Source organism: Sus scrofa, chromosome 11 (genome assembly GCF_054392235.1).
Source record: "Sus scrofa isolate SSC_HxYL_T2T_F1_AM1 chromosome 11, Sscrofa_HxYL_maternal_Yorkshire_Landrace_v2.0, whole genome shotgun sequence".
Classification (NCBI taxonomy): Eukaryota; Metazoa; Chordata; class Mammalia; order Artiodactyla; family Suidae; genus Sus; species Sus scrofa.
The window spans coordinates 70,778,957-70,805,426 of record NC_139393.1 but is presented as its reverse complement, the minus strand read 5'-3'; the positions used below and the strand labels follow the sequence as shown (position 1 = coordinate 70,805,426).

Here is a 26,470-nt window from a genome sequence, read left to right as displayed (position 1 = left end):
AACTAACACAACTTTGTAAATCGATTATACTTCAATTAAAAATTTTTTTTTGTCAACAGGAGACTGGATTGAATGTTTTTTGTTTTGTTTTGTTTGTCTTTTTTGTCTTTTTAGGGCGGCACCCACGGCATAGGGAGGTTCCCAGGCTAGGGGTCGAACCAGAGCTGTAGCTGCTGGCCCAAGCCACAGCCACAACAGCAACGCAGGATCCAGCCACATCTGCAACCTACACCACAGCTCATGGCAATGCCAGATCCTTAACCCACGGAGCAAGGCCGGGGATCGAAGCTGCATCCTCATGGATACTAGTCAGGTTCCTTAACCACTGAGCCACGACTTTGACGGGAACTCCTGAATGTTGTTTAAATCTCAAAATTCCTAATGTTTACAGAAATCCTACATGAATGTAAGATCTCATTATTAAATTGAATCCCTTCTGCAAAATGGAAAAATGTGCTAACACAAGCTAAGATAAAACCATATTGGCCACTATGATTTCTCATTGGCCAAAGAACTCAGTTGCTGAACTATACAGATTCTCTTTGCCAATCTTGCCAAAACTGTATTTTATTCTCAGAGATAAGTTGGTGGTAAAAAGCAAACATTTGATAAAATCAGTAATAATTTAAATCAATACATGTCTAACAAATAACCATGTATTTGTTTATAAAAATATAAGCAGCAAACAATAAAACTTATGGATGCAAGTACAATGTTCTTACCTTATATCTTCCCAAGCCACAGATTTAATCTAATGCAACTGTCATAGTTTAAATATTTCCCATACACTTCTATGTACCATTTAAAAAATAATGTCTAGAAATTAATCTTTTCAAAAATTAAAGTCCTTTTGCAACTAATTTTTCTTATTATAAAGGGCAATAAATGCTCCTTGTAGAGAATTTGGAAAATGCAGAAAAGAATAAATAAGTTCGAATCCCACCATCCTGAGATACTCATCACTAAGACTGGAATGTATTGTTCAGTCTTTCGTGTAATGCCATATACATTAGTGTAAGGCTGGAACCAGAAGTTATTGGTATTCACGCACACATGTGTAAAGTTTATGTCATTTTTTTCACTTACACCTATTTTATTGTGACCATTTTCTTGTTAGTAAATATTCTTCAAAAACATCTTTGTAAGGTAGATTGGAACAATTTGGATAAACAAAACATGGACCCATACTTGACTCTTTAAATAGGGTTCTAGACTCTGGTTGTACACCACAAATCATTTGAAGAAATCCAAACACAATAGCCAGACCTCACCCTCAGAAATTCTAAGTGAATTAGTCTGGGATGGCATCTAGACACATAAATTTTTCTTTATGTAATTCTAATGCATAGCCCTGGAAGAGAACTACTGTTTTACATCCAGATAACTTCCAAGGAGATTAAAAAGTTGATTGTAAAACAAAAGGAACCGTTGAATTAGTGAATAAAAATATAACTGTACATATCGTCTCAGGGAACTAAAGAACACTAAAGGCAGAAATGGCAAAGGAAAATACTCATATATTTAACTACATGAAAGCTTTAAATTCCTGAATGCCAAAAAAAATCACAAACAAAACAGGAAAGCAAATCATAAACCAGGAAAAATACTTCCGATATACATTGTAAGCAAAGCTCTCGAAAAGTATAAAGGAAAAGATGAAGAACTAAATAGAAAAGGTCAGGTATAGGTACACCACCCAGAAAAAAAGAAAAGTCACTACATGTATGGAGATAAAAAAAAAAAAAAATTTCTTTTTTAAATGAAAAATAAGCCGATCTTCACTCCAGAATATATTCCTCCTGCCCTGAATCCTCCCCTGCCACTCATAACTCAGGGGCTATACAGTGGCGTTTACATCTATACCCTGCGGCTTTACCTCATTAAAAAAAAACCAAACTCTGAGCAAATACATTAAAACTGAAATATGAATACATAAAGAGGAGAGTCACACCGCCACATAAAGGTCTCATCAAATCAGATGCAAAGGAACGTCACCCCGCTTTATTACTGCCCGAGTCCAGCTCTGCACAGGTTCAACTGGCAATAAAAGGAAGTCTTTTCAATCTGCTGCGGTGACTTTCCCTTATTAGAATGCATACTCATTATTTTCTGATTACTCCTCGACATAAAGCATACCATTTTGTACCTTGGTTTCCACACCCCTTGTACAGTATTCATATTTTATCTCTAAAGATTGTAATAAATCACTTCAAACACAATCGCCCATTTAAGCATGGATTTTATAGGCAAAAAGGCACACCTTTGGTGATGTGATCACAATCCTCAGATGTGCCAATGCTCCTCAAGCACGTATTATGCGATGTGTGCATAAATGAGGCAGCATGGAAAGGAGAGGCGATTACAGGCGGAATGAGTCAACGTGACCCAGTGTGTACTTCCCGGTTTCAGGGTGTATCCATGGGAACCTTTTGAAATGTTTTGTTTTTTATTAATTTGGCTCCTTTCTATTTTTCACTAGTGCCAACACTTTCAAGATAATGCAGTTTAGACATGTCACAGCTGTTGAAACTCATAGCATGAGCCTGAGCTGACAGAGGTGTATCATCAAGAACTAGAAACACCAAAACAACATCATGATAAAGAGTTAGAAGTATGGGAAATAAGAAGACAAAGGGCAGGAAATATGGCCTTACCGTCTTAAAGCAGAGCCCTGGGGGAAAACATCTGGTTTGGAGCAAAGCGATTCTTTCAGCACAGGGAAGGGGTCCTTCTGGCTAGAGTGAGGAGTGGCCAGATGAGAGAGATGGGCTCCTGGAAGCTGAAGGGCAGGCAGGCAGTGAAAGGTTGCTTTCTGGAAAGGAATTTATATTTTTAAAAAGGTAAGAGGTCTACAACCTCGAAATCTAGATAGAAGCCATAACTTGTGATTTTTTGCTCATGTGCTTAAAACCTGACTTTACTACATCTGGAATGATTTCCATCTTGATTCTCAAATTAAGCTTATGAACCACTCTATATGCTTTGAGGAACAATCAAAGATGGAATATACAGGGGCTTTTTTTAAAGGACGGTCAGTTTGGAAATACCAAACTTTAACACTTATTGAATGTTGTTTATTTCTAAAGAAGCTGATGTCTTTACAAGAGGAGCTAAAGAATGTTTCAGTTTACTAATGTGATATAGAACTTCAGTCATAGAAATGAGTGAATCAGAGAAGAAACCACTTTCCACCTTAACACCCACCTTCCCCCGCCAAAAAAAAAATCTTTTACAAACACTCTAACTTCTGGGTAAGTCTTACAAACTAATCTTCTGAAAGATCTATAAGGCTCACAGGCTAGGCAAGAGATTTAAAAGTTTATTTTGTGTGGGTGGATGCTGGAATGTAGTGGTGTGTGAATTAGATAGAATCTTGAATATATTCCAAACACACCTACTTTCTGTTCTAACCACATACGTATGATTATTTAAAATAAACACTTTCATCTCATGGACATTTAAATATTGTCCTTATGAATGAAGAGATTAGGGAGAATGTCAGGTTCACTGAAAGTTTTGCACACAAGCTTCAGGCCTTTAAATAAAGAACACTACACTGGGGAGGTGCAAGCACCATACGTCATCTTTACACTAATCCCATGGGTTAGTAATATCAGAAGCCACCCCTCACATCTGGACACTCCTCATTCTATTTAGAAAGGCCCCTCCTCCATGCTAAAGGAATCCCTGTTTGCTCCAAAGCCAGATTACACATGAGAAAAATCAATGAAAAATGGCAGAGCTACAATTTGAAGTCAGTCTGTCTTGCCAAAAAGTCCCTGTTCTTTCCTGTACATCATCATATCACCTAAATATGAAAGACTTTGGCACTCTTTACACCTAAGCAGCTATATTCTAAAGCATCTAGTGGCAAAAAACAAAACAAAACAAAAAACCCAAACCAAACAAAAAACACCTGAAATATAAGTGATGCATAAAGCAAAAATTCAAAATACAGTTGATTTTAAACTCATTTTCCAGAACGCATATGATTCTTGTCTTTCAAAGACATCTAAAGGAATGAAGGGATCTGAAGAGTTTCCTTCTCCAAACTGCTGACGTTTATACGTTGTCTCATCAGTTTGGGTTAGTAAAACTAACAAAAATGTATTGAATGATGGTTCTACATCAGGAAATCTGTTAATACTACCCATTATTCAATAAAACAAAAGAAAAAAATCATATCACCATATTCTTGGATGCTGAAAAGCATTAGGCAACATCCAACATCCATTTTTTTTTTAAATTATTTTTGGAGTTCCCATCTTGGTGCAGTGGTTAACGAATCCGACTAGGAACCATGAGGTTGCGGGTTCGATCCCTGCCCTTGCTCAGTGGGTTAATGATCTGGCGTTGCTGTGAGCTGTGGTGTAGGTTGCAGACGTGGATCAGAACCCACATTGCTGTGGCTCTGGCGTAGGCTGGCAGCTACAGCTCCGATTAGACCCCTAGCCTGGGAACCTCCATATGCCACGGGAGTGGCCCAAGAAATGGCAAAAAGACAAAAAAAAGAAAAAAAATTATTTTTGTCTCTGAATTATGACACAATAAAATTGACTTTTTTTAGCATGCAGCTCTTTGAATTTTAACACATGTATAGATTGCTGTAATCACAACCACAATCAGGATAAGGAAACATTCCATCACCCTCCAAAAACTCTTTGGTATTAACCCTTCATAGTCACACCCTTCTCTCACCTGTAACTCCTGGCAACCCCTGATCTTCTCTCCAACACTACGGTTTTTGTCCTTTAGAAAAGTGCCATTGAAAGGGAATCATACGGTATATAACCTTTTAAGACAGGCTTTTAAAAATCACCCTAAAGCCTCTGAGACTCATCCAAGTTGTGTGAATCAACAGCTTGTTTCTTTTTATTACTAACAGTATTCCTTTGCATATATATGTCATATTTTGTAAATTAATACATGTGGGCTGTTTCCGTTTTTTAATGATTAGGAATAGAGCTGATATAAACATTTGTCTACAGATTTTTTTTTTTTTTTTTTTGGCTACTCCTGCAGCACACAGAAGTTCTGGGACCAGGGGTCAAACCCGTGCCACAGCTGTGACCCAAGCCACAGTAGTGACAATGCCAGATCCCCAACACACTACACCACCAGGGAACTTCTGTGTACAGATTTTGGTGTGCACATGTTTCTATTTTCCTAGGGTTACCATCAGAGGTGGGTGTGCTGTGTCATTTATTTAACATTATAAGCATCCACAAAACTACTTTTCCAGAATGGCTGTGCCACTTTGCATTTCTCCCAGCAACACAGGAGAGTTCCCTGGTAGGGCTTGGCATTTTTATTTTAGCATTCTAACAGGTATGTAGAGATATCACACCATGCTTTTATGTATATTCCTCTAATGAACATCTCTTCATGTGCTAATGTGCCATCTCTATATTCTCTTTGGGGAAGTTCTTGTTCAAGACTTTGGTCCATTTTTAATTGCACTGTCTTCTCACTGTAGGGTTTTAAGAGCTCTTTAAACATTTTAAAATATAGAGCCCTTTGTTGGATATGTGACTTAACAAAAAATTAAGGCTCCCAGACTCAAGCTTGTCTATTCACTCTCTTAACTGTGCCTTTTGCAGAGCAAAAGTTTTAAATTCTAATGAAGTCAAATATATAGATACGTTCTTTTGCTTTTGGTGTCTAAGAACTCTTTGCCTCACCTTAAGGCATGAAGAGTTCTTTCTATATATTCTGAAAGTTTTATAGTTTGTTTTACATTTAAATCAGTGATTCATTTTGAGTTAATTTTTGTATAAGCTGTGAGGTTGATGTTGAGGTTCATCTATTTCGCATACGCATGTCTCATAGTTTCAACACGGTTGAAGACATTCGTTTCTCCACTAAACTGCCTTTGTACCTTCCTCTCTCTCCTCCTATATTTTTCTGAAGATGTTGTGTAGAACTGGTATTATTTCTTCTTAAATGTTTGGTAGTATTCACCAGCAAAACCATCTGGACCTTCAGAGTTCTATTTTGGAAGGCTTTTAGACATTTTAAACAAGAATTCCTAAGTCGTTATAGGACGATTTGGGATATTTAGTTCACCTTGACCCTTAACCTGCTGTGTCTCAAGGTTTTAGTAATTTGTAGTATATGGAAGCAATAATCCATCAGGGGCCCTATGAATCCCTGCATGCCTTTGCTGGGTATGTCAAGAATGCAAGGCTCCAACCCCTCTTGATCTGGACTCTTTCTCAGGATTGTGTTTGTAGCGAGCAAGATGAGGGAACCTTTCTCTCTCAACACAAAGCCAGTTGTAAAAGAGAAACTCCCCAGATTCAAAGTTCCTTGGAGCTACATACATCCATTGCATGTATGGCGTCCATCTAGTCCCATCAGTACTGCCCCCATGGACTCAGAGGGTATGTGTAACCAATGCAAAACAACCTAAAGCTCATGATGCTTGCCATGTTCTGAGTAGTTAAGTCCTTTATCTCTGACCTAGGAGTCTCATGCGTTCCTCAGCCTTTGTAAAGCAGTAACAGGCTAACTACTTAGGTAGTAAGTAGGCTAAAATCTCAAGACCCTTCATAGTTTTTACACGTGGTTTTCAATGAATGACCTTAACCTAAATAGTCATATTTATGTTAGTAGAGGTTTTGTTTTTGTTTTGTTTTCTAGTATTTCCTTGTTAGCTTCTTTATGTCTTCAGAGTCTATCTTCTTTTTTACTCTCGATAACCGTGTCTCTTTTTTTTTTTTTTTTTTATCAATGTTGTTAGAAGTTTATAAATTTCACTGATTTTTTTTCAAAGAACCAGTTTGGGTTCTGTTGATTTTCTTCATGGTTTTTCTGTGATCAAGTTCACTGATAACTGTTCTTACCTTATTTCCTTCTGTCTGACAGCTTTGGGGTTTTCATTTCCCCTTTTTATTTCCTTCAGTTGGAAGCTGAGATTATTAATTTGATACTTTTCTTCTTTTCTATACAAGCATTTGATGCAATAAATTTCCTTCTAAGAAATAATTTTCCTTCCTCCCACTGATTTCCATATGCTTTATCCTCATTTTTTTCTGTCAATTCAAAATATACTTGGTAAACCATGATTCATTTAAAAAGTGTTTGGTTTTCAAGTGTTTGTAGATTTTCTAGTTATCTTTCTGCTCCTGATTATGATCAGAGAGCACATTTTGTATACATTCAATTTCTTAGATTTATGACCCAGGGCATGGTCTATCTTAATGAATGGCCCACGTGCACCCGAAAAGAATGTCTATTTTTCTGCTGCTGTTTTCAGTGACTATGAATATCAACTAGATCTGGTTGATTAGCAGGGGTGTTCTGATCTATGCTCTAGTTGATTTTTTCTAGTGCTGTTGATCACTGAGAGAAGAGTGTTGAAGTCTCCAACTACCGAGTTTGTCTGCTTCTCCTTTCAGGTCTGTCAGTTTTTGATGTATTTTGAAGATCTATTGTTTGATGTATACATTTAGGGGTGCAATGCTGTCTTAGTGAATTGACCCTTTTATCTTTCCATTCTTTCTTTATCCTTGGTCATTGTTGTTACTCTGACGTCTACTTTGCTGTTAATATAGCGATTCCAGCTTTCAGGTGATCATTGTTTGCATGTGTATATCTTTCCCATTATTTTATTTTAACTTACCTATGTCATTATATTTGAAGTGAGTCTCTTATAGATAGCATATAGTTGGGACATTAAAAAAAATCTATTCTGACAATCTCTATCTTTTAATTGGTATATTTAGAACACTTACATTTAACATAATTATTGATGTGTTTGGATTTAGGCCTACCATTTTGTAATTTTCTGGTTTTCTCTCTCTTTTTTTTTGTTTTCTTTTTCGTTTTGTTTTTTAGGGTCACACCTGAGGCATATGGAAGTTCCCAGGCTAGGGGTCAAATCGAAGCTGCAGCTGCCGGCCTAAGTCATGGCCATAGCGGCACTGCATCCGAGCCACGTCTGACCTACACCACAGCTCATGGCAACACCAGATCTTTAACCCACTGAACGAGGCCAGGAATCAAACCTATATCCTCATGGATACTAGCCAGGTTTGTTACTGCTGAGCCACAGCAGGAACTCCTATTTTGTGACAAAATGTACAGTTTGGGTTTTTTTTTGTTTTTTTTTGGGGGGGGGTTGCTATTTCTTGGGCCGCTCCCGCGGCATAAGGAGATTCCCAGGCTAGGGGTCAAATCAGAGCTGTAGCCTCTGGCCTACACCAGAGCCACACCAATGTGGGATCCGAGCCGCGTCTGCAACCTACACCACAGCTCATGGCAACGCCGGATCGTCAACCCACTGAGCAAGGGCAGGGACCGAACCCGCAACCTCATGGTTCCCAGTCGGAATCGTTAACCACTGCGCCACGACGGGAACTTCCAGTTTGGTTTTTTTCACAGTTGCTCTTGGGATTACACTATACATATGGGGTGAACTTTTCACAGTCCACTTGGGACCATTTCATGTGGAATGCAGAAATCTCACCACCATGTTACCAAAACTAATTAACATTGTTCTGGAGATACTAGCAATAAGGAGTAAAAACAAGAGGTAAAAAGGGAAAGGACAGAATTAAAATGATCATTATTTGAAGATGACATAATTATTTATCTAGAAAGTAAAAGAGAACCAACTAGAATGTTACTACGACTGTGAGGAGATTTCAGTTGGGTGATTGAAAGCAAAATTAAAATACAGAAACCAACAGTCTTCATATTGTAAACAACAGCCATATGCAACATATAATGAAACAAAACATTGAAATATCCAGGAGTATCAAGAGATGTTCGTTTTATATGAAGAAGTTTTTAAAAACTGACTGACAAACACACGCTTATATTAAAGAAATAGAAAGGTATTTCATACCAGTTTCTTGGATCACTATGGAAGCAACCACAGTTCAGACAGTTGATGACATGCTTGGCTAAGGAGCCAAAAGGACGAGCTACCATCTGTGAAATTAACATCCAACATGTTAAGGAAGTCAAATCTCCCTAAATTGATATGGAAATTTATTTCATCCCATTAAAAACAGTCAATAGGACTTGTTTTCTTTTGAAAAATCAGGGGAAAAAAATTGTTGCTAAAGCTCACATGAAAAAACTAGCAAGAATAATCAAAAAAATTATGAAAAAGGAGAGTACTAACAAGAAAATTATCCCTTCTAGACAGTAAGGCATATTTTAAAGCTACAATAATTAAAACACTGTGGTACCAGATCATGACTCAACAGTTTATTTAAAAGGCTTAAAAGTCCCGAAATAGATTAGCTACGAATCAAAAAGAAAAGGTTAATTACACAATAGATGATGTTTCGATGAGTGGGCAACCATCTGAAAAAAATTAAATTGTATTCCTGGTTTATATTTCACAGCAAAATAAATTCCAGGTGGATCAAAAGTTTAAACATAAAAAGTAAACATAAGACTGCTAGAAGAAAATTTGGGGGGTAGGTGTTTAACATGATCTCCAAGAGGTAAGGTTTTTCTACCTGTGACAGGTAGAACACAGTGGCCGTTAAAACGAACAAAGTTAAAATTCTACTTGCTTAAAAAAACCCTACAAGCTCATCGAGCCTCAATGTGCAGAGTTGTTGGAGGGGTTTCACTACATAGGCTTGATAGGTTGGTCACTGACCATAAGGCTGAATTTAATCCTCATCCTCTCTTCCCTTCTCAGAGGCCAGGCTGACAGCCCTGTGACTCAAAGCCTGGACCCTCTAATCACGCGTTCGGTCTTTCTGGTGGTGAGCCCTCAACCTGAGTCATCTCATTAGCATAAACCATCAGTTTCTCCGTGAATAACAAAGACTTTTCTATCACTCTGGAAATTCCAATGATTTAGATCCTGGAAAGTGGGGTGGGGGTAGGGCAGGGAGGGTCTGGGAGTAGGGGGAGAGGGTCAGGCAAATTTTTTATTCCAAGAGTTTCGGGGCTACCTGTAATAGCAAAAGGCTAGAAACCGACAAGGTCCAGTAACAGAGGATGAATCCATAAAAGGGAGTGCTAAGCAATCCACGAAAAGATGGGGCAGCTCAGTAGGCAGGGATACACAATATGCTGCTGAATGTGCAAAACAACCCGTGTGCTATGCTCCAATTTGTGTTTCACATGTTTATACAGACATGGGGCCATCTCTGGAAAAACACACAAGAAACTATAACAGAGACTGAACCCAGGGAAGGGAAATGAGTGGGTAGCTGTGAGGGAGGACTCACTTTTTTACCTTTTCAATCTTCTAATTTTTGTACTATCAATGTACATGTACTACTAATTTAACAAGAATGAAATGTGAACAAGATATTTGAAAACTTTTATGAGGATATGAACTTAATTTATAATTTAGCCTTTGACTACTAAAGGCTGTCATGGGCTATATAGAACAATGAAGCTTTAAGTGTCTACTGAGGCACGCAGGGCTATTTTCACCCACATCAAATAACCCCAGGCTGCTGTGATTTGAGTGCTAATGTTATTTTTGGTTTTTGTGTCTTCTTCCAGCTGCTTCTATCAGCATTCCTTTCTCTAGCAAACTACAGCAGTTTTTTTCTTTTTTTTTTTTTTTTTTTGGCCTTGCCCATGGCATACGGAAATTCCTGGCCCAGGGATTGAACCTGTGCCACAGTGGCAACCAGAGCCACAGCAGTGACAATGCTAGATCCTTAACCTGCTGAGCCATGAGGGAACTCCTCAAGCATCTTTTCAATTGGAGCTTTTATTTGTGGTGGGCTAAGATGTCACATGGTCCTAACACAGCCTAGATAAAATAGAGGGGCTGCCTCTTTGACAACTTGAGGAATCCTATTATAATTGATGAGCTTTAAAGAGTAGTCTTTGTTAACAACTACTTGACTATTCAAGATTTTTACACATTCTCAATTCTATATAACTTAAGGACAGGCAAGTCATTACTGAAGTCACTGTATTGGAGGCTCTCTTATTTAATTAATGCTATATCACTAAGTACGTGATTGAAACTTTCTCAGAATTACTTTCATCCATTCATTCCAAAGTATTATCCAGCACCTACTGTGCACCAGAGGTGTTCCAGGTACGAGGGACAGAGCAATGAACAACACAGATAATGGCCAAACTCTCTCAGAATTTACAGTCTAACGGGGAGAGAGGCGACAGGCAAAGATAAAGCACTAAGAAGAGAGAAGAAAATAGTGTAATATCGATTAGGATGCAGAGCAGCATTGGATAGGGTGATGTAGCTGTAAGGTCTGACCAGAAAAGGAGAACTGCTAGGACATCACACACACACACACACTCACACTCACACACACACACTCACTCACTCCATCTTTAATATATAAAATGAGGGATTTATTATAGGGATTTTTAGGAGGCTGTTCTTGAGTGTCCGACAAGTGAGAAGGGAGGAGGGATGGGAGGTGGGGAAAGCAAGGATCCAATGGGACCTGCCGGGATGACAGAACCCATGGGACCTGAGCAGAACTCATGAGGATGGACTGGAACACGGGCCAGTCTCTCACTGTCTTCAAGCCTTTAACCTCAGTGATGGGGCTGTACTGCAGAGCCTGGCGCCCTCTGCCACACAGTAATACCTGTAACACCTGGCCCAGGAGTCAGAGAAGCTGAAGGAGGTGACCCAGCAGCAGCCGTGACCAAGATGAGCCCGCAGATAAGCAATAATGTGGGTGAGCAGCCACAGCGCCTGCCCTGCTTGACCTTTCCATTGTAAAAAGAATCTGGATCTGGCTACTTTACTTTTAGACCACGAAACCTCATGCCAAACACCTCTTTGACCCATAATCTTCTGCAATTATGAGAGGTAACTCTGAGGAACAAATGCCCAGCGTAGCTACAGGGGCCCATATAAATCCACCACATATAAATCCACCCATATAAATCCACAGATGGTCAGAGGTCCCTGGAAGATACTTGAACTGAGAAACTGAAGAATGAGGATTCAACCAGGCAACCACGGCAAGATTTGGAAGAGAATATTCCAGGCAGAAGAAATAAAGCAAAGGCTCTGAGGCAATGATATAAATGAGGTATTTTTTGGATAAAAATGAGGCTGGGGCATGGTGAGAGGGTGAGTGGTATGAAATGGGCCCAGAGGGGAAGGGACCAGATCACATGGGGACTTGCAAAACAGTCATGAGCATGAATCACTTTTTCCAAGTGCCATGGGAAGCAATGGAGAGCTTCTAATCAAGTAGTAGTGGTTGATCTGATTTACATTTCTAAACTTGATTTTAAAATCATTTCAAATGGGACCCCCAAATAAGGTAGAAGGTTAGCAGAAAGGACTCCATCATCCCATGGATTTATTTCCCTCTGCTTGGTGGAGATTGGGCGGTAGCGGGCAGGACCCCTCCCTGGTGGTCACTCCCAGGGCACAATGTGCAGGATGAACTTGGAGTTGGGCAGAGAAGGCGCCCAAGTGCGGACGCAGCAATATTAGAAAATTGCTACACAAGTTCAGGCTGGCGTGCATGAGTTTTCAGATCTCATGGGAAAACAAATCTCGTTATTTTAGTTCTCAATGCATAAATACATGTTCGAACAAAAACTGCTATTACCTCTTCAGATCTAGTCTCAAACTGACTGGCTATCATATCACTTCTCAAAAACAAAGAATCTCAAAAATGTGACACCACTGAAGCTATTGAAAGTGAACATTTCACAAATAATTCCAGAGACGATGCACAACCTCCTAAGGGAAACAGGCTCTGCAGGGGCCAATGTTTATGTTGATGTATAGATTCTGGTCTCCTTATGTAAGAACCGGCCTTAGACGTGCATATCTTCTATTTTCATCAGGCGAGGCTTACTTTACCTGAGATCATGAAAATTTTTCCTAAAGCAAGCTCTTCTACCTGGATTATCTCTCCCTGCTTAGTAATACTGTCTGGCGGAAAGCCAAGGTTCAAATATTGAAGGGAGCTGAGGTGCACACAGATATTGAAGCTCATTTCTCATTTCAGCACAATTCTAGGTTTAATATGAAAAATCAACAGCTAACATTAACTACTGATAGCCATTCATTTTCACTACAGTTTAACACAACATCGAATAGGTGCTCATTAAGTCAAGAGGGTAAAGAAGAAACATAAAAGCAGTCAGGTGACTCCAGGGAATCATTTTTCTCTCTTACACTCGGTTAAAGGGGAGCGTGGCTACTGCACTAAAGCTCAGGGGTGAGTGTGAAGGCCTGATGCACAGCAGGCCCTCAAATTAAGTACAGGCTAACATTATACATGTCCACAAAAATGAACATCATATATCTATCTTCCTAAGGGAAGAACGAAAATGCTTCTAAAAAAAAGCTCTGGACAGACCATTCTTCCTTAATAAAAAATGTAAGAATAGATTTTTTAAAAAGCATTATCTGACAGAGAAAGGAGAAAAATTTTGATCTTTAGTTTGCAGTATACACTTATCTTTCCATAATCTGTGGTGACAACGCTCCATGTAAACATTCCGAGAGAGAGAGAAAGAGGCCAAGCTGTACCACGACTTGGGAACTGGAAATTCTGAGCTCTGATTACTAAACTTTATTCACAACTGTTTTCCTTCATTTATCAATGGCGCTCGAACAACAAATTACCAGCAAATTCAACCACAGATTTAAAAATAAATTAAAAAAAAAACACCTGTTCAAGCCTCAGAAATGCAAGCACATCCATCTGTTTCATAAATGTTGATTACAGTTTCAAGGCTCTTTGGGGAAGTAACACAAAGATTATCCTCTTCCCACTGTTGCAAGTTCACAACATTTATGAAAAGGCTTCACCTTTTTTTTTCCTCAGCTCAATTAACTGCACCTCAGGTGAACACAACAGGCAATAACTGGGGTTATTAGTGAGACGTGGTAAAAGAAAAGGTCATGACCACTCAGAAGATCACGTAAACCTAAAATACACCTCAGACTTTCTAGTCTCAACCTGTAGCTCTCATTTATTAAATAATTTACAAAGAACTGTTAGATGATTTAATGAGCAGGCTGAACTGTCACGCTGCCATTTTGCTAGTCACACACACACATATTTTGCCTTTAAAGTGAAGCAGAATACTATTTATTTCCAACGAGACTAGGTGTAAAAGAAAAACAAAGACGAAGCCATAGATGTTTTTATGTTGTGCTGTTACTTTAACTGTTTAATCAGAGAGTTTAATTAGCAGATCAGCACACCATTTCTTACTTAAAAACACAATAGCCTTGAAAGTAGATAAAAAATATGTTTAAAATAAGCCAGAGGTAAAAATGCAAAGGCCTGAATGACGAGAAAAACAGAAACAGAATAATTTCCAATCAGTGACTGCTGATGGGAACAGACATTTTACACAGCAAGTACTAAGGACTACTTCGCAATCCTTTAAGCGGGCACTTGATAGAGTATTTTTTAGCTAATACACTCAGTACTGGGGCATCATACACACAAATATGGCTTCATTACAAAGGAGTCAAGATGGCAACTACTTAGAATCCAATGCCAACACGGATTATAACAAATCCAGTGAGTATTTTGTTTCTCAATTATTCATAGAAAATTTAATCCTGATTAAGTATCCTTGGGCAGGAATTCATGGGTAGTTGATGACTGAAACCAACATTTATGTGAAATGCTTCTGTTAATTTAATCTGTGTATACAGCTTAATTATGATTGGGGATTCAATGTAAGAGAAATGAATTATATCAGGATTAAAATTTTAGTACCATATCACATAGTACTTTTTCTTTCTTTTTAAATATGTAAACCCGCTTGTCCCTTCACCTAAGTGCTCAGATTTTAAAACCCTTTGTACAACCGACACAGCCTATCTTTTTCATAATCTATCAAAAACCCTTTGATAATCAAGCTTAAACCTAACTAGAGCCAAAATAGAAGAAAATGAAAAATAACCCCACCCACAAATAAACAAAAGCTTATTCATTTAATATGAATGCATTTATATTAATTTTCTGAAGTAACTTAATTTTCAATTCCTTTCATCTTCAATATGAAACGCATTTTCCTTAAAGCATAAAAAGCAGCAGTTTTTAACCAGTGTATTACACTGATTTCATAATGGGACTTAGTTTAGATATGCTTAAGCAAGTAATCATTTAACTGATCACTTTTTATAAGACTATCAAACCTGAGTTAACTATCGATATAAGATGAAGCATTAAAAGTGGTGAATTTCTTATGAAAATATCATATTATTCTGTTCATCTTTATTTCCATATGGAAATTGGTTAAATCATCTTATAACAACACTCTTTCTTCAAAGTTTATTAAGTATATTTCAAAACATTTATTACCTTTTTTTTCAGTTTTGGGACTGCTTAAATGCAGTTGTATAAATAACATGCTCTGCTTTCTCTGTTCAATTTTTCATACCAAAAGTATGAAAAAAGAGTCACTGTATTTGGCTCCTTATTGCACTCTGGTAAATCAATTCACTTTTCCTCTAAAGAAAATCAAGTATCAGAAATGAGGCCGACTTTTGTGTCCAGATGATATGGTCAGTGGAAGTGTTACAGAGGAAAGTGAAGAAACTTCCCAGTATAGACTGTGGGATAGAAAGAGTCTGTAGAGAATGACCATGGAAACAGACTGGCAAAGGATAACACCTATTGTGACGACCTGAAAAGAAAGAAAACGGAATGATTTACTGGATGCAAACACAGAGAAATTACATTCACTTTCTCATGAACCTGTCTATACTTCATACATATATAAACTTACACATACTTTACTTACACATATATAAACTTATATATACTTTATATAAATAAAAAACTGTATCCTCCCCATCTTCACTGAGGGTGCATTTTATCAAGGAAATTTTCAGTAGGAAAATGCAACCAATGTTCAGAACTGTAATTGTCCAAAAGTAAAATTCTTTTAACCATTATAGATGTTAAAATAAGACACAAAAGAATAATTTGCTGAACGATTCTCTCCTCAGGGTGCATGCACTAAAGAAAGTAATAAGAAAAATCAGGCTCCTTGACTAATCTAGTAATAGGAATAAAGCATGCCCCTACCTGAATCTTGAAGAGTACCCTAAAAACCCTTTCAGAAATTCTGAAGTTGCTTCTCTATTTTCATAGACTACCTTCCTATTTACCCTTTGTAAATACCTCAGGTTCACGAAACATTTGTGCATTCAAGCACATACCGCATTGCTTGTAAAGGGCTCCTGGCAGAGCTCCACTTTGAAATAAGAAGGTAGGTATCAGGAGTTCCCATTATAGCTCAGCGGTTAGCGAACCCAACTAGCATCCATGAGGATGTGGGTTTGATCCCTTTGATCCCCAGTGTTGCCTTGAGCTGTGGTGTAGGTCACAGATGCAGCTGAGATTCTGAGCTGCTGTGGCTCTGGTGTCAACTGGTGGCTATAGTTCTGATTGGACCCATAGCCTGGGAACCTCCTTGTGCTGCAGGTGTGGTCCTAAAAGACAAAAAGAAAAAAAAAAAAAAAAAAAAAAAAAAAAAAAAGAAGGTAGGTATCAACACAACCAAAATGTTGCCTATTTGAGCATGGCATTCTAGTCTGCAGGCTGCTAAGGCAACCAGACTGATTTTTAGAAAGCTATCATGATTTTTAACATTATGCAACAAAAAATTTTAATCAATTTTTAACAAAGATGTGTTATAAATTCTTTTTGGCCGCATCTGTGGAAGTTCCTGGTTCAGGGATCAAATCCCAGCCTCTGCTGCAACCTACACCACAGCTGCAGCCATGCCAGATCCTTAACCCACTGCACCATAGCAGGAACTCCTGTGCATTCTATAACTTAATTTATAAAACAACGCTATGATATAGGCTAAAGTAAGAATTACAAGCTATTTGCCATCATTTTGCTTATAAACTAAATTTAAATACTCGCTAGTTCAAGATTTTGTTTCAAAGTTTTATTTTAAAAAAACAAAGAAATCTTTGAATGGATAAATAGGCCCCGTCTACCTTAACTTTAACAATTTCCCAATAAAAGCTATAAAAAACTATTCTTTTTTTTTTTTTTTGTCTTTTTTTAGGGCTGCACCCATGGTATATGAAGGCTCCCAGGCTAGGGGTTGAGTCAGAGCTACAGCTGCTGCCCTACACCACAGCCACAGCAACGCCGGATCCTTAACCCACTGAGTGAGGCCAGGGATCAAACATGCAACCTCATGGCTCCTAGTCAGATTCGCTTCCACTGAGCCACGATGGGAACTCCTAAAAAACTATTCTGATAATGTATATTATTTACCTTTTCTCTTTGGTAGTCATTAAAAATGAAAGAAATGCATGCAAGACCTGGATGGCATAAAAACCACAAGATACAGCCCTGAAACAAATGAAAAATAAGTCAAATAAGCACAGCTATACTTTTGTTTTCAGCATGTACCAGATAAAAAGCATTTTTAGCATATTTAAGGTCCCAATTAATCTCAATTGGCCTTTAGAGTAGAACTTGCAATAAAATGTAGAAATAAATTTGCTTTTGTTGTGATAATGATATTTCATTTCTAATCAAATGAGTGTTTTTCGGAGTACTTAAAACCTTACATCTTTCACACGTATTTTGACATACTATATATATGTTAATATAAATAATATATTGATAATTGAGAAGATCCAAGTACAAATGTGTAATATTTCTGTAAAAAATAAAGAATATACATTCATATTTGCATATAGATACACAAAAAAGTTCTGCAAAAATACACAAAAAAATAATTAGTAGTTGAGATTTAGTACAGATGACATTGGACAAGTAGGAATGGGAAACTTCTTAACATGATAATTTTCACATATATCTTTTCTACTTTTCCCAGAACATGGCAACATATCCTTTTTCAAAACTAAATTTGAAATAAAATAATAAGTTAATGCTAGTAGCTGTTGAGATGCTTTGTACATTGAGGATATGGGGGAAAAAAAGCAAATGTAGAAAAATGTGTTTGGTATGCTACTATCTGTAGAAAAGTGAAGGAAAATATCAAGTACCACATATTTTAAATTCCCTGAAAAATAAATTAGGAATTAATCGCAGTAATTACATGAGGAGGCGATAACTGCGTAGATGCGAGAGAGGTGAAACACGTTTGGTGTTCTTTAAATACCTTCCGATGTTTAAGCCTATTCTGATAGACAGTTAAATTAAACCATATAAAAATAAAAAAATTTTGGTACTGTTTTAAACATAGAAAAAAGAGGAAATTTAGTTTTTAAATACCTGAGGTATATAAACAATAAGCACTCCTGTCTCTGTAAAGAACTCCAAAGTGAAACGGCATATTCTTGCCTGTTCAGTACTGAGAAGCCTGAGATGGATTTGTAGGGCTGCAGCAGCAGCTTTAAAATGCTCCACATTAGGAATGAAGAGGGAGCTTGGCCCTCCTTCCATTGCCGTGCTGGAGTGCCCAGAGACTCTCTCTGGACCAGGGTGGGCTGACCACGCAGCTTATCAGAATGCTGCTTTGAGCTGCCAAGAGGATGGGTTATGGACTCCCCATCCAGCAAGAAAATATAACCTTCTAGGGTGGGGAATTTCTGTAATGGCACTGCCCCCACCCTGTCCTGATCTTTTCCTTCATTAAATTCTTACAGAAAAAAAAGTCAGTTTGCTCTTAGATCTCACTGGCACAAGAAGGACGTGGAGAAGGGGAATGAAGTAACATGATCTTGCGTGGATGCCACGAAACGGGTGAAACACGCTCTCTGTTCCCAGCCTCCTGGTTCCCTCTGCTTATGCTGAGGGACAGCTCCTCACGGTTTGTCATAAAACACTGGATAATTCTAGGAGTGACAGTTCCTAGTTAATAACTTTTTTTGAGAAATGCAAACTGCATTCTAATTTTTTATGAAAAAATTTTGACACTACAGAAAAAATATAAAATTCCTATTGATAAAGACATTGTAATCCAGGCAAACTGACCTGCCAGAGATTACATGGAAACTGCCGTTTCATGGATTCTGTAAAATGGGGACAGTATCATTTACACCTCATCGGTTGTGAAGATTAAATGAGCTGAAGCACAGAAAGGGCTTAGAGCAGCGCCTGACACCGTAAAAGTTTACTAAATATCAGCATATGGTTGCTTGTTAACTTCCCAAATACGGCAAAGCGAAGTTGATAATCGGAAGTCATTTTCTAACCAAACCCATACTTTGGCAAATGTGATGTAGAACTCCCTTTTGAGTGTACTTCTCTCCACTGTGATGATCTGGTAGAGTCCACAGCCTAATGACAGTGCTAGGCAGATTCTTAAAACGATTAGAAGGATCCCTGCTAAGTTGTGGTGTGAATGGTGGCTGTGAGGACTGGTATCTTCAAACTGTTCCCAAAGCAGCAAAATACTCTGCAAAAAACAATGTTACATTCAGAGGGAAAAGGTCATACTTACTTACAATGAAGTACTTTTTTCAACACTTTTATATATCCCCTTAAGCAGTATATCAACATTCCTAAGAGGTTCTAAGTTTTATCAGATTATAAACGATGTCAATAAAGCAAGGCAGTTTTCCCCTCGTGGATACTCTTAACTGAAGAGAAGGGACTGTTATCAAATGAGACCACATACATGAGATAAAAAATGCTACTGCCAACCAAGATTCAAGGAAGCCATCTCTAATGACGAAAGTAAGTTGAAAAGATGAGAGAATAAATACAAACTTTCTTCTAAATCAATCTCTTTCTTATTTCAACACCTTATTAGGAATCAAACTATGCTGCATTCAAATCCATTATCTCAGGATAAACTTCCAAATAGCTCAGTATCATCTGTAATCCAGAAGTTAACAAGTCAGAATCGCTGATTTCAGAGCTCACTCTTTCCACTGTAACCTCCCTGGGTAAAGGAGGGTATTTTTAGTATTCGACCTAACATCCAGGGCATAGTCACTCATCTTTTTTTGTTTGTTCACCTTTCTCCCATATTGTTACTATAACGATAAACAAGTTTCTCACTGTTCTGTTCTGTTCATTGCTATTTAGTAGAAATCAGTGCCCACATGCCCTCCATCTTCACCAAACGTTAATCACTTAAATTACTATAATTTTTACCACCACACATGTCAGTAGCCCTCGGTGCTCCCTTCATTTGCCCACTCAGCCCTCAGAATTGGGTCTTCAGTGGCTTCCAAAGAATTTAAATCAAAACACCTTCACTACATCCAATTTTTAGGCTTTAAGGGGCTTACCAGCAACCTCTTCCTTGCCTCATTTTCAACTCCTCCACCCTAATTTTACTCCTGCTACCATTCTTGCTAGCCTTGTCATCCTGCACACATGAAGCTTCTTCTTAGACAGGCTGTTTGCTCTTTATTACTGAGAGTGGTGCTTCTCTGCTCCACCAAATTATACCTTTCTGATTCCTTACCATTTCTAAACTTAACTTTTTATAACAAAGAAGTGCTATTACAGAATTTCCAACTATGTGAGGTGATGGGTATGTGAACTGCTTTGGTGGTGGTGATCATTTCACTGTGTGTGTGTGTGTGTATCAAATCATCACACTGCATACCTTAAATCTACACAATTTCGATTTGCCAGTAATAGAGCAGGGAGAAAACCCTACATTTCCCATGATTCATATTTTCACATATCCATACTCCTGTATTTTCACCTCCCTGTGCCGACACATGACCTGTGGACGACCCTGTGTGTTATTTCTGTGGTTTCTCACTGCCCGTCTCATCCCCCACGTCTGGCTGTTGAGGATCAGGACCATGTCTGACACACTCTGCACAAATTCGGATATAAACTCCAGAGTCGTGTCACAAGCACAATTTGCATTTGTTCATGGTAATGAATTTAAATCACAACGAAATAATGAAAATTCAATTTTTAAAGAAGTTATTGAGAAATGAGAATTCAACTTGATATTAACACTACTCTTCATACATCCTGGGTTAGAAATATTAAGTTGGCAGAATCTTGCCCTTATTTTAATCACCTCTAATTCAGTTCTTCTCATTAACCCTCCCTTCCTGGCATTATCTCCTTTTTTAAGTATCAGTACTTGTGATATGGTCTTTTCCTAAATCAATCATGTAAATTCAATAGACCTTCCACTCAGCACCTACAGAGATGAGCAAAGCACAGACCTTAGCCACCATCAGTGAGTATTTCAGTTTATCTAATGCATTAAAATTCAGGTTATACTGTCCTTTATAGAGCACAAGTATATATTTCATTTTCATCTATAGCTAATTATGGTCAAAAACGTAGTACAAATTTTTATGTTTATATCTTTCTTAATTATATTAAGTCCATTGCACACAGACATACAGAGCATACAGAGATCCTAAAATAATATCTAGAGATTGTTATAGAGGAAAATGAAACAAAAGAAGGCAGAGAGGGCCTTTCTGAAAGACCAAATTTGTTTTTGAATTTGTTTTTAAAAACAAGATCCCATTCTTTTTTATTTTACATTTTGCTTTTTCATTAATCTGATATTCATTTAGATTCTTTCATGTACAAAGTAGATCTTGCCAATGAATGAATCTCAAATTCATTAACTGAGTTAATATTGAGTATTTACTGTATGTTAGAAGATAGGAAAGAAAGCTCTTAATTAGGAAGTGAGAATCTAACTGCATATTAAACACACGCTACTTAAATAAGCTGATATGAAGTTCAGATTCATGTAAATTACAACGAAATTCTACAATCTACATACACCAGTACTTAGAACAGTGTTGAGTTAGTTGCTGGTATACAGCAAAGTGATTCAATCACACACACACACACACTTTTTTTTTCATATTCCTTTCCATTTTGGTTTATTACAAGATTCTTAATAAGGTTCCCTGTGCTATACAGTAGGACTTTGCTGTTTATCTATTTTATACATGGTTTGCATTTGCTAATCCCAAACTCCTAATCTATCCCTTCCTCCCTTTCCCCGTCTATAACCTTAAGTTTGTTTTCTATGTCTATGAATCTGTTTCTGTTTCATAAGTAAGCACATCTGTGTCATATTTTAGATTCCACATATAAGTGATATCATATGGCCTTTGTTTTTCTCTCCCTAACTTGCTTCACTTGCGATCCATCACTCTTTAAATCCATACTTTAAAATGACACAATTTCCTCATGGCTCCTAGGTTTCAATTTTGACATGAGACATGTTTAAGTTTCTATTTCTGAATATCTCAAAGCAGAAATCTTGAGTCTCACTGCTCACCTGTGTAATGACAATGAATACAGCAATGCCAGTGGACGCAGGAGTGGAATCCCACTGGAGGGGTCTGCTCTGAGACTTCTTCATTCTGACTATTGTCCAGCCCATGCATAGGCTCAGAAGCAAGTATAACATTTGAATTTGGGAAGCGATGTCAAAAACTAATGGGAAATGAAAATCAAAGTCAGTTGAGTTTTCGCAATACAAAGAATTTGATTCTTTTTACGTTGAGAATATAACTATTTTTTGAGAATATAATCATTTTATTAACCACAAAGAAACAGGGATTTTCAAAAAGAAACTGATGAAGTTCCATAAGAGAGAGCCATATGTAATAATTCTAAAGAAATAAAATTTTGCCATTAAATTTGTAAATATTTCTGAAAATCTTTAAAAAAACCAGCAATACACCTATTTTTAAATACATATATGTGCCCGTAGCGCATCTTATGAAGGCCAACTTTAAATCTCTTCGTGTTTCTTATTCTTCTTAACTTTTCTAACAACAGTCTACAACTCACGGCTTATTTAAAAGAAACACATTTTAAATATAACTTCTGACATATGGAAAACACTAGTGCCTACATTTCTGGGTTGTTCATTTTTTTTTTAATGGCTGAACTGTAATGTGAAGAGTTTAGTTGTTTTCTAAAATGATTAATAAGAAATAGCGTGAAAATAAAATGCACGGGTGCTGTAACAACCAGTTATGTTGGCTTTGGTGTCAGAGTCCTGAGGACAAATGAGAGGCTCTACCCATAGTATAATGTGCCACCAGGCGGCCATCACTTACACTGCAGGAAAAGCCTGATGCTGGAAAAAGGAGGCAACCAAACCGCCTGCATCCAGCCCAGCACTTACAAGAAAACAACCATCAGGAATACTTCAACTTCCATGCGTATTTATTTTAGAAGGTATATGTATTGGCTTTTTTAAAATTATCAATTTTTCATCATAGTGTATTTTCATGTGGGTTTAGGAATAAACGTGTGATCACAATTTAATAAAATAAAGCTTTCTTCAGATTGTCATTTATAACTTTGACATCTACAACTTTTACTTCTTTTATATAAATGTATTCTTAGAGAAACAGATACAATTAGCTGTAGTATAACACTTAAATCAAAAGTTACAAGCCAAAAATCTATTAATAAAAGACCTTTCAGGATTTGACATATTTTTTCCAGCTCTACCACCTAAATTAAAACCGAATACTTTACACTTAGTATATTTGTAATAGCGAAGTCTAATAAATAAACTGTCACCATATTTCAATGATATAAAACGTCATGACCTTTCAGATCAAGCACAACTTTCTTTCACCATAGATTTATGACTGTGATGCCAATTATTATTCTTTCTTTTCTTTTCTTTTTTTTTTTTTTTTTTTTTTTTTGCTTTTTAGGGCTGCACCTGTGGCATATGGAAGTTCCCAGGCTAGGGGTTGAATGAGAGCTACAGCTGCTGGCCTACACCACAGCCACAGCAACGCTGGATCCAAGCCATGTCTGCAACCTACACCACAGCTCACAGCAACACTGGATCTCTGACCCACTGAGTAAGGCCTGCATCCTCACAGATACTAGTCAGATTTGTTTCCGCTGTGCCACAAAGGGAACTCCTGATGCCAATTATTTTATTGAACACTTTACAAATAGATATTCAGTTACCTAAAGAAGTTAGCCAAAGGAATATCCCTATGTAAGTTGCTAAATAAATACCAGGGCTGAGGGAACACTGCTTTTTCTGGATCACTTTTTATGTATTAAGCAATGTATATATTGATATAATACCCTACCTGTCGACAGGTAGAACTCTGCTTATCTATTCCTGAAAAGTAACTAATTATAGATAAAATACACAGATCACACAAAAATCCCATTCTGTGGAATCTGACTAAAAATCTTGAAACTTTAATCATTCAATGAACCAAACCTGTTGTTAGAACTACCAAAAATGATCAATACTGACTTATTGTTGTTTTTTTAAAAAAGACTTTTGTGGAGTTCCTGTTAGGCGTTATAAACCTGATTAGTATCCATGAGGACGTGGGTTTGATCCCTGGCCTCGCTCAGTGGGTTAAGAATCCAGCGTTGCCATGAGCTGCAGCGTAGGCTGCAGACTTGGCTCAGATTTGGCATTGCTGTGGTTATGGTGTAGGCTGGCAGCTGAAGCTCTCATTCGAACCTCTAGCCTGGAAACCACCATATGCTGTGGGTGCGGCCCTAAAAAAGCAAAAAAAAAAAAAAAAAAAGACTTGCTTTTTAACCTACCAGGACGATGCTTAAAACACTGTTTTAAATAGAGCAGACACTCACAAAACTTCAAATGTCCTTGATGTTAGTAACAGCTTTGCTACTGTCTGGGTGCTCTGCCTCACTGGACTTCAACTCCCTCATCTAAAATACAGAAGCTAAATTATTTCTGCGCTCTGTCCAGAATTTTATGAAATATTCTGAGTTATCTAAGAGAACACAGTGTAAGAAACCAGGGTTGCAGATAACGCCAAAAAAGGAGAAGCAACTCTCGTTTGGGTCTAAGAGGTGAGGAGTGTGTATCCTCGTCACAAGGAAAATGAAAGGTTCTAGAAATTTTACAATCTTAAAATAGGCAGCAAGATCAGGATAAGTGGGTCCTGAGACAATTACAGAGCTACCATAAGATAACCAGTAAAGAGTGAGGCGACTAGAAAAGAAATATGGAAATACAAGGAAAGAAACCCTAGAATGGTTTTGTAGTTGGAATCTGCTTTTTTTTTTTGGCTTTTTGCCTTTTCTAGGGCTGCTCCCATGGCATGTGGAGGTTCCCAGGCTAGGGGTCCAACCAGGGCTGTAGCCGCCAGCCTACGCCAGAGCCACAGCAACACTGGATCCTTAACCCACTGAGCGAGGCCAGGGATCGAACCTGCAACCACTGCGCCACGACGGGAACTCCTGGAATCTGCTTTTTTAAGAGCAAATCTTGTTTCCAAGATTGAGAATGACATACGACCTCTGAAGTTCTCTTTAAAAAGCCAAGACTACAGGAACTTTTATTTTTAACTGTCATGCTTAATTGAAAAATTACCTCATAAGAGTTCCTCTTATAAATTAAGGGTACCGCAAAATTGAGCCATTCCAAAAAATTATATTTCAAACAGTACTCTTAAGAATTTAAGGCACGGTAGTGGACAATGAACAAAATAACAACAATTAAAATAAAAACAAGAAAAAAAAAGAGTTCCTCATAAATTAAAGAACAAAGCTGAGAGGTCAGCTCAATTACAGGTGTACTCTATGGCTCTGGGTCAGAAAGAGAGACAAAGATTCAAAAAAGGAAAAAAAAAGGAAAGAAAATTCGGTTTTGTGGTCAGAAAACTTGGCTTTACCACGCACTAGCTGACTGACATATGGAAATGTGCTTCCTGTCATTGAGCCCAGATTCTTTATCTGCAAAATATGGATACGAGTACCTACTTCACTGAGTTTTTATTGAAGATAAAAAGAGGGAATGCATATAAATATGCTCTAAAGACAATGAAGAGCTCCACACATTACCTATTACATAGAAGAAAGGAAATAGGATATATGGAAACTGAATCTGTAATCTTGTTTTCAGTGGAGCTGAATCTAACTGACCTTGGATAAAATAAATTGTATTATCACAAAAAATAATTTACAAAAAAGGAAAACATACAAGAAGCAGATAGCAAGTTTATTTAAAAAAAAAAAATGCTCAGTAAGGTACTCACATTCTGCCAAACTTCCCATAAAAGGTACCCCTATTCCATCTTTGGAGTAACTGAGGAATGGAAGAAGAGAGTATTAGTATAAATTACAAATGTGAAATAAAAACTGTTCATAATCAAAGTAAGCATAATTTTGGTGGACTAATTAGGATTAATTAGATGTAATGATGAACACAGTTTTAATGGTTTTGAGTTACCTGGAGAAATGAATGTAATTAGCGAAAGCTGAACCAGCTTGTAACAGCAATGCAGTTGTCAGAACCTTTAAAACCATGTGCATGGGTCCTCCTTTCTTAATAGCCTGCCACAATGATTGAGCATAAATGCAAGCAATCACAAAGTACACTAGGACTAGGAGGAAAAAGAACTCATGTAACCCTGCGAAGAGAACAAAGGAACAAGCCAGTTATGTGTTGGGCTGCTTTTAAACATTCCCATCAATATATTTTCAGAAATTGTTTTTTAATAGGAGGCATAGCATTTATTTTGTAAGAAAAAAAAAGGGAGATTATTGAAACAAATAATTGTCTACTTTGGGATAAAGTGTTAACTATAAGAATGCAGATTAAACTAAAGTCAATCTATGAAAAAGCATGGTGGTCAGGGAATAGGCCC

At 37.5% G+C, this 26,470-nt stretch overlaps 1 protein-coding gene across 24 annotated transcripts in view; it reads right to left on the bottom strand.

Annotated features, from left to right (window-relative positions):
- Window positions 1–26,470, bottom strand: part of GPR180 (G protein-coupled receptor 180) — a 290,476-nt gene that overhangs the window by 240,911 nt on the left and 23,095 nt on the right. For 9 of the 24 annotated variants that reach the window (XR_014819704.1, XR_014819706.1, XR_014819705.1 and 6 more), the window contains 8 exons: window positions 26,053–26,233; window positions 25,859–25,908; window positions 22,132–22,289; window positions 19,108–19,299; window positions 17,205–17,282; window positions 15,267–15,591; window positions 8,852–8,937; window positions 2,655–2,812 (listed from right to left, as the gene is read on the bottom strand). Coding sequence is in view for 7 of the 24 variants with exons in the window: in XM_084982078.1 (XP_084838204.1) it covers window positions 15,433–15,591; window positions 17,205–17,282; window positions 19,108–19,299; window positions 22,132–22,289; window positions 25,859–25,908; window positions 26,053–26,233 (818 nt within the window). In the remaining 17 variants the exon portion in view is untranslated. Of the gene's footprint in view, window positions 1–551; window positions 2,813–8,851; window positions 8,938–14,087; window positions 15,592–17,204; window positions 17,283–19,107; window positions 19,300–22,131; window positions 22,290–23,484; window positions 23,620–23,665; window positions 24,190–25,032; window positions 25,909–26,052; window positions 26,234–26,470 lie in introns of those variants that run through there. The other 15 variants (XM_084982082.1, XM_084982078.1, XM_084982080.1 and 12 more) reach the window with 6 other exon arrangements.